The 8,412-nt window shown below is 37.8% G+C and overlaps 1 protein-coding gene across 1 annotated transcript in view; it reads right to left on the bottom strand.

Annotated features, from left to right (window-relative positions):
- Nucleotides 1-8,412, bottom strand: part of SUGCT (succinyl-CoA:glutarate-CoA transferase) — an 871,200-nt gene that overhangs the window by 770,390 nt on the left and 92,398 nt on the right. The window contains exon 7 of the mRNA XM_004383969.2: nucleotides 4,518-4,609. Coding sequence (XP_004384026.1) covers nucleotides 4,518-4,609 — 92 coding nt within the window. The remainder of the gene's footprint in view (nucleotides 1-4,517; nucleotides 4,610-8,412) is intronic.

Raw genomic sequence — 8,412 nt, 5'->3', positions numbered from 1 at the left:
GTCGTGGTGTATTATTTTTTTGATATGATGCTGAATTCTATTGGCTAGAATTTTGTTGAGAATTTTTGCATCTATATTCTTGAAAGATATTAGTCTGTAATTTTCTTTTTTTTTTTTTGGTATCAGGGTTTTGCTGGCTTCAAAGAAGGAATTCTGAAGTATCGCTTCCTTTTCTATGTTCAGAAAGAGTTTGAGTAGTACTGGTGTAAGCTCTTCTCTGAATGTTTGGTAGAATTCTCCAGTAAAGCTATCTGGGCTAGGGATTTTTTGTTGTTGTTGGGAGTTTTTTTCATTACCTTTTCAATCTCTTCTTTTGTTATGGGTCTGTTCAGATTTTCAACATCATTTTGTGTTAGTGTGGGTAGGTAGTGTGTTTCTAGAAATGTGTCCATTTCCTCTAGGTTTTCAAATTTGTTGGAGTATAGTTTTTCATAATACTGTTAAGATCCTTTTTATTTCAGTTAGATCTGTTGTAATGTCCCCCATTTCATTTCTGATTTGGGTTATTTGTGTCCTCTCCTGTTTTTCTTTTCTCAGTTTGGCCAGTGGTTAATCAATTTTGTTGATCCTTTCAAAGAACCAACTTTTGGTTTTGTTGCTTCTTTCTATTTTTTTTTATTCACTATTTCATTTATTTCTGCTCTGATCTTTATTATTTCCTTTCTTCTGGTGGCTGTGGTCTTCTTTTGCTGTTCTCTTTCTATTTGTTCAAGTGATGTAGCTAATGTTTTAATTTTGTCCCTTTCTTTTTTTTTTGGCGTGTGCATCTATTGCTATAAATTGACCTCTGAGCACTGCCTTTGCTGTGTCCCAAAGGTTTTGGTATAATGTGTTTTCATTCTCATTTGGTTCTAGGAATTTTTTTATTCCATCTCCAATTTCTTCTATTACCCAGTGGTTTGTAACAGGGTGTTATTTGGTTTCCATGGAATTGATTTTTTTTTTTTTCCTTGCTCTTCCTGTGGTTAATTTCAACTCTAATGGTGCTGTGGTCAGAGAAGATACTTTGTAGTATCTCAGTGTTTTGAATTTTGTCAAGGGTTGCTCTGCGGCCTAAGATGTGGTGTATTCTGGAGAACATTCCATGTGCATTGGAAAACAATGTGCACTTTGCAGCTGTTGGGTGGAATGTTCTATGTATGTTTATGAGGTCAAGTTGGCTGATTGTGTCCTTTAGATCTCCTGTATCTTTGCTGAGTTTCTTTCTAAATGATCTGTCCTTCACTGAGTGTGGTGTGTTGAAGTCTCCTACTATCAATGTGGAACTGTCAATTTATCTTTTCAGTGCTGTTAGAGTTTGTTTTATATATTTTGGAGCCCTGTCATTGGGTGTGTAGATATTTATTATGGTTATGTTTTCATGATGGATTTTCCCTTAATCATTATATAGTACACTTCTTTGTCTTTTATGGAGCATTTTGTTTTAAAGTCTACTTTATCTGAGATTAGTATTGCCACTCCTGCTCTTCTTTGGTAGCTGTTTGCTTGATATATTTTTTCCATCCTTTGATTTTTAATAAATTTACGTCTTTCTTTCTAAGGTGTGTCTCTTGTAGACAGCATATTGATGGATACTTTTTTTTTTTTTTAAATCCATTCTGTCACTCTGTCTCTTTATGGGTGAATTTAGGCCATTTATGTTCAGTGTAATTATTGATAGGTATGAGTTTATTGCTGCCATTTCATGGTGCTTATTTTGTGGTACAGACATTATCTTTGGTCCTCTTACTCTCCTGTGCTGAATTCATTTTGTTTGTGGATTTTTTTCATTTCTTTTGCTTTTGTAGATTTTGTTTTTACTGAGACTTTATGTTTTTCTTCTTTATTTTGATGAGTAGGTTTGTTAACTTTCTTTGTGGTTACCTTGAATTTTACCCTTATCTTCTTAGGTTTGAACCAGTCTAGTATTACGTGGTATTGCCTTGCCTTCCTCTCCATTAGAAAGTTCAATACCTATACTGTTTATTCTGTCTTTTATTGTTCTGACGTTGTTGTCATTTACAAATTAACCTCTCCTGTTCCCTATTGTAAATCTTTTGGTTTTGAACAGTCACTGAGAGTTCATTTCCTAGGTTGATATCTGGCTGCTGCAATCTTGCTTCCTAGATTCAGGCTGTGGTCTGATGTTATTTGTTCTCAAACCAAAGGACTCCTTTTAATAATTCTTGTAAATTTGGCTTGGTTTTTACATATTCCTTTAATTTCTGCTTCTAGAAATGTCCTAATTTCACCATCATATTTGAAAGAGAGTTTTGCGGGATATATTATTCTTGGCTGGCATTTTTTTTTCTTTCAAGGTTTTATAAATGTCATCCCATTGCCTTCTTGCCTGCATTATTTCTGCTGAGTAATCAGAGCTTATTCTAATTGTCTCCCCTCTATATGTGACTTTTATTTTTCTCAAGCTGCTCTCAGGATTCTTTGCTTGTCTTTGGTTTTAACAAGTGTGATTATGATATGCCTTGGTGATTTTCTATTGGGGTCTATCTTATATGGGGTTCGTTGAACTTCTTGGATGGTCAGCTTTTCATCTTTCATGATATTAAGGAAGTTTTCTGTCAGCAATTCTTCAATGATCCACTCTGTGTTTTCCATTTTCTCCACCTGTTCTGGAACTCTGATCATTCGAAAATTTTTGCTTTTGATTGTATCCCACATAATTGTAAGGGTTTCTTCATTTTTATTTGTTCTTTTTTCTGATTTTTTTCTCAAACAGAGTTGTAACCAAGTATTTGTCTTCAATTTCGCTGATCCTGTCTTCCATTGTTTCAGTCCTGCTCCTCAGACCTTCTATGACACTGTCCATTTCTGAAATCCTCTTTAACATTTGGATTTCTAATTGTTGTCTTTTTATGATTTCTAGTTGTGAATTTATTTCGGCATTCTGTTCCTGTACTATTTTCCTAAATTCTTCCATTCTTTTGTCTATACTTATCATGAATTTGTCTGTTTTTTCCTCATTTTTGTCTGCTTTTTGCTTCAACTCTTCGATAGCTCTGAATATTAGAGATTTGAATTCCCTATCAGATGGTTTTAGTGCCTTTTCTTCTACTGGAAAGTCATCTGGTGTTTTATTTTGGACGCCTACTGGAACCATTTTTCTGGTTTTTTTATGTTTTGATATTTTCTGCTGTCTTGAGGACATTCACTAGTCATTTTCTTCATTTATTGATTATAGATATGTTTCTTTCAGCCTTCTTTTCTGTTTTATTTGGTTATGTCTGAGTAGGCGGGCTGTGCATTCTTTGTTCTTTGCTCGTCTGTGGGCATGATACTTTTCACCTCCTTGTCCAATGGGCAGGGCCAGTTGCTTAGCTATGGTGCAGCAGGGCAGGACAAGAGAGTGCTCTGTCTCCTGCTGGGAGCTCTGTAAGCTGCTTTCCCATACTCTCTTTCCACCAATCTCTGACAGGAGTCTAAGATAGCGAATCTGTGCTGCATTAGCTGATGGGGACCTCCACTCATATCTCTCCTAGCTGTCCGTTCTCTGTCAGTTTCTTATTCCATTCGGTACTTGGCTGAGTTCTTTATCTCTTCATTTCATGCTTAGGGTTCCAGGACTGATGTCTGTCTCTGTTTTACTTAGTTTTTTGGGTCCTTGCTGTCAAAGGACAGCGTGGTGCTTCTGTCTACAGAACTATTTTGGCTCACTTTCCCTCTTCCATCTTCTTTTGATGCTTCCTGCATCATTCAATATTTCCCTGTAGAATCCTTCAATACTGCAACTCAAGGCTTGATTTTTTTTCTTCAGTTCTTTCAGCTTAAGAAATGCCAAGCACGTTCTTCCTCCTGGTTTTCTAACTCCACATATTTGTACATTTCATTACAGTACTTTACTTTGTCTTCCCAAGCTGTCCTTTGAAATCTCTTCAGCTCTTTATGTGATCATTTCTACCTTTTGCTTTAGCTATTCTGTGTTCAAGAACAACTTTCAGAGTCTCTTCTGACATCCATTTTGGTGTTTTCTTTCCTGTTTTTTTAATGACCTTTTACTTTCTTCATATATGATATCCTTGATGTCACTCCACAACTCGTTTGGTCTTCAGTTATTAGTGTTCAATGCATCAAATCTATTCTTGAGATAATCTATAAATTCAGGTGCAATATACTCAAGGTGGAAGTAGGGGCTGTTATTATCCTTGTTTTTACAGAAAAGGAGACTGAAACACAGAAAGGAAAATGTCAGGCAATTTGTTTGAGGTTACTTAGCTAGTTAAGTGTGGAATTGGGATTTGATCCTGGGAGTCTGGTACCAGAGAGTGCACATATTCTGACATGACTGACATGATGTCATCCCAAACTCTTTTGGTCTTCAGTCATTAGTGTTCAACTGATATTTAGCCTCAAGTATATTGTAACAAACAACCCCATTTTACTTTAATAAAATTATTCACTCACTTTTACTGATTTCTTTGTAAAATTAACTCAAGTTTAAGCCTATGGGAAGGTAAAGAGGAATTTATCTTCAAAATACATCAGGAAAACAACTTAGGAATATTCTAAAGAAGAATACCTACCTCAGGCCCTGTGATGTGCATCAGACCAGAAACAGCAGAGGCAACAGCATCATAACCAGCTCGCTGAGACATTGGACCTGTCTGGCCATACCCTAAAACAACAAGAAGAACAGATATATTCAGCACCACAGAGGGAGAGCAATATTTCAATAGTGTGTTAAAAAAATTTGCATCCAGAAATCTTGCAGCATTTTGTTTGTATTACATCTATACTATCCTTTGAAAGGAAGCAGTAAGAATTAGGACGTTCTACTCCAGATGGTCTCAAATTGATGACTTGTAGGCCAGATCCCACCTGCATGAGTGTTTTGTATGGCCTGCAGAGTATTCTGAAATTTCTTTATTTAGTTGTCAACATTTAAAAATCAGGAGATTTCACATAAAGTGCAAATACCTGGCTTTTCTTGAAAAATCAGAAAATAAATTGAAACCTAGGCCCACATTCTCACATGGCAAGAATCAATCAGAGTTGTGTAACAGCTGCCTTTTGTTATATAGGGCAGGAATTCTCCAATTAGACACAGTCTCCACCACTCCTTACTATCTACATCCCAGCCTGATTCACTCATTTAACTTACCTCCTGGATATCAACAGGCATTTGTTACTCTTGATCTATACAATTTACAAAGTAAAATTAAACAATATTTCCCTTGTTTCTATTTAAATATTTTCTCAAGTATGCAGAGAAAATATAAATGATGATTTTTAAAAATTTTTACATGAGGAGCTGGGGCCAAATGGTGGAGTACTCAGATGCTTCCGGTGGCCCCTCTTACAACAAAGACCTGAAAAAACAAGTGATTCAATTATATATGGCAATCTGGGAGCCCTGAACATCAAAGGCAGAGTTGAGGAAACGGACTGAGTGGCAGTGGGAGGGAGAGACAGTTCAGAAGCAGTGAGGAGTTGCCAGACCTGACCCAGCAAGAGACTGGGTCCTTCAGGCCGGATCAGCTCCGGGGTGAGCAGTGAGGCAGGCAAGCAGCCGTGCTCAGGAGGCACATTTTCTGCACCAGGAGAGACCCAGCACCAGAGACTCTATACGGCCACCCAGAACCAGTGAGAAGCAACCCTCCACAAAAGATAAGTACTGGTGTACGTCTCCCTGCGCAGATCAAAAACACCCTTCTTAGGGAAAAACCTCTCTCCCATTTACCTCCCCGCTCCCTGCTCTGCACTGGGTCTGGGAACGGCTTCAGGAAATTGCAGAGTCCCCTAAGCCAGAAGTAGGATCTGTCACATGCCCGGAGCCATTCTCCTTGCCTTGGAGAGTGAACAAAATTACCAAAGAGGGGAAAAATAAACTGCTGGTTCTGCTAAGCCAGGAACCCAGGGTAAGCACAGATCCTTTGCCTAGGCACAGGCATAAGGGATCCACGGACTCTGAGTGCCTTTCCCTCTGCATAGACTTGTGTGGGCTGATCTCAGCAGCGTAGGCTCTCATTACCACAGTACAAAGGGTATATACCAGAACTAACTTCAACTGTTTCAGCTGTGAAGTGGCAGGTTCTTGATATACAACACTGTTCTGCCCATTAAGCAGGGTCTTCACCTTCCCACATCAGGGGCCTGAGGAATGGTGGCTTCATCCATGCCGCTTAGCCACATGTCAGAGGTGCCCCCCACCCCAGTCCTTACAGCCAACAGCATTAGGTGCTCATACGCTGGCTGCAAAACCTACCCACCTATGCAGTCTAGGGAACAGGCACACACCTTTCTCCCGGACACTCGGGGGCGGCCATCAGCCCCCTGCCTTGCTTAGAGTGTGTCCCCCTCCAGCAGCCAGATGCCTGTGCATACACCAATCACCCATGCCTGTCTAAGACTGTAAGTGAGAGCCTACACCACACACTTGGTGGCTATCTACCTGGGCACCTGAGCTGAATACATACAGGAGGAGGGGGCAGACTCCAGAGCTGACATACTCAGTAACAGATCTAACCACCTAATGACAGGACATTAGTGCTTCAAAGGTGTCAATAATCAAACTAGCTCATACAAGCAGCCTATGTGGGCGTATCAAAACAAAACAAGAAGATAGGACACAATAAGCAAATATAAAATAAATAAATATAGTAATTTATTGATAGCTCAGAGACAACAGTCAATATCAAATCACATAAAGAGGCAATCCATGATGGCTTCAACAAGCTCTCAGAATAAAGAATCTAGAAATTTCCCGGGGAAGGAAAATTTCTTGCAACTACCGGAGGCAGAATACAAAAGATTAATATACAGAAATCCTCAAGAAATTAGGAAGGAAATTAATCAAAACGCAGAACACGCAATAGAGGAAATTAAAAAGATTAGAGAAGAGCGTAATGAAAAATTTAACAGGCTACAAGAATCCTTAGACAGCAATCAGAAATCCAGAAGTTAACAATAAAATTTCAGAATTAGACAACTCAATAGAAAGTCACAGGACCAGAATTGAGACAATGGAAGTCAGAATTAGTGAGACAGAAAATAACGCACTTGACACCAACTTATTTGAGGAAAAATCAGATAAAAGTATTTTAAAAAATGAAGAAAACCTATGAATTATGTAGGATTCTATCAAGAGGAATAACCTACGAGTGACTGGAGTACAAGAACAGGGGGAATAAGAGAAAATACAGAGAGAATTGTTGAAGATTTGTTGGCAGAAAACTTCCCTGATGTCGTGAAACATGACAAGATATCTATCCAAGATGCTCATCAAACCCCACAAAAGGTAGACCGCAAAGAAAGTCACCAAGACAAATTATAATCAAACTTGCCAAAACCAAAGATAAAGAGAGAATTTTAAGAGCAGCTATGGATAAAAGAGAAGTCATCTACAAAGGAGAGTCAATAAGAATAAGCTCAGACTACTCAGCAGAAACCATGCAGGCAAGAAGGCAATGGGATGACATATATAAAGCCTTGACGGAAAAAAACTGACAGCCAAGAATTCTATGTCCAGCAAAACCGTCTCTCAGATATGATGGCAAAATTAGGACATTTCCAGATAAACAGAAGTTTAGGGAATTCGCAAAAAACAAAAAACAAAAAAAAAAAATTACAAGAAATACTAAGGGGAGTCCTCTGGTTAGAAAATCAGTAATATCAGATAACAACCCAAGACTAGAACACAGGACAGAGCAACCAGATATCAACCCAGATACAGAAGTCACAGAAGCAAATCAAAGCTAAACAACTGAAAATAGGGAAACAGATGTCAATATGTAAAAGATGACAACATTAAAACAAAAAATAGGGACTTAAAACATGCAGACATAGATTTTTCATATGGAGAGAAAGTCAAGGCAATATAAAGAAATAAAAGACTGGTATAAACTTAGAAAAATAAGAGTAAATATTAAGATAACTACAAAGGAAACTAACAATTCTAAAAGTCAAAATAAAAAGCTAGAAAAATATAAGGACTCAGCAAAGACAAAATCAACAACAATGAAAAAGATGAAAAGAAAATACATAAAAAGAAACGACTCAGCACAGAAAATTAAGTGGAACAAAGAAACTGTGAACAACACATAAAAAAGACATCAAAGTGACAGCAATAAACTCATACCTATCAATAACTACGCTGAATGTAGATGGACTAAATGCGCCAATAAAGAGACAGACAGTGGCAGATTCGATAAAAAAACACGATCCGTCTATATGCTGCCTACAAGAGGCATACCTTAGACTTAAAGACACAAACAAACTAAAACTCAAAGGATGGAAAAATATATCAAGCAAACAACACTCACAAAAGAGCAGGAGGGGCAATATTAATCTCTGACAAAAAAGACTTTAAAGTAAAATCCACCACAAAGGATAAGGAAGGACACTACATAATGATTAAAGGGTCAATACACCAGGAGGACATAACTATAATAAATATTTATGCAGCCAATGACAGGGCTC

This window comes from Trichechus manatus, unplaced genomic scaffold (genome assembly GCF_000243295.1).
Source record: "Trichechus manatus latirostris isolate Lorelei unplaced genomic scaffold, TriManLat1.0 scaffold00114, whole genome shotgun sequence".
Classification (NCBI taxonomy): Eukaryota; Metazoa; Chordata; class Mammalia; order Sirenia; family Trichechidae; genus Trichechus; species Trichechus manatus.
This window is presented reverse-complemented; position numbering and strand designations above follow the sequence as displayed.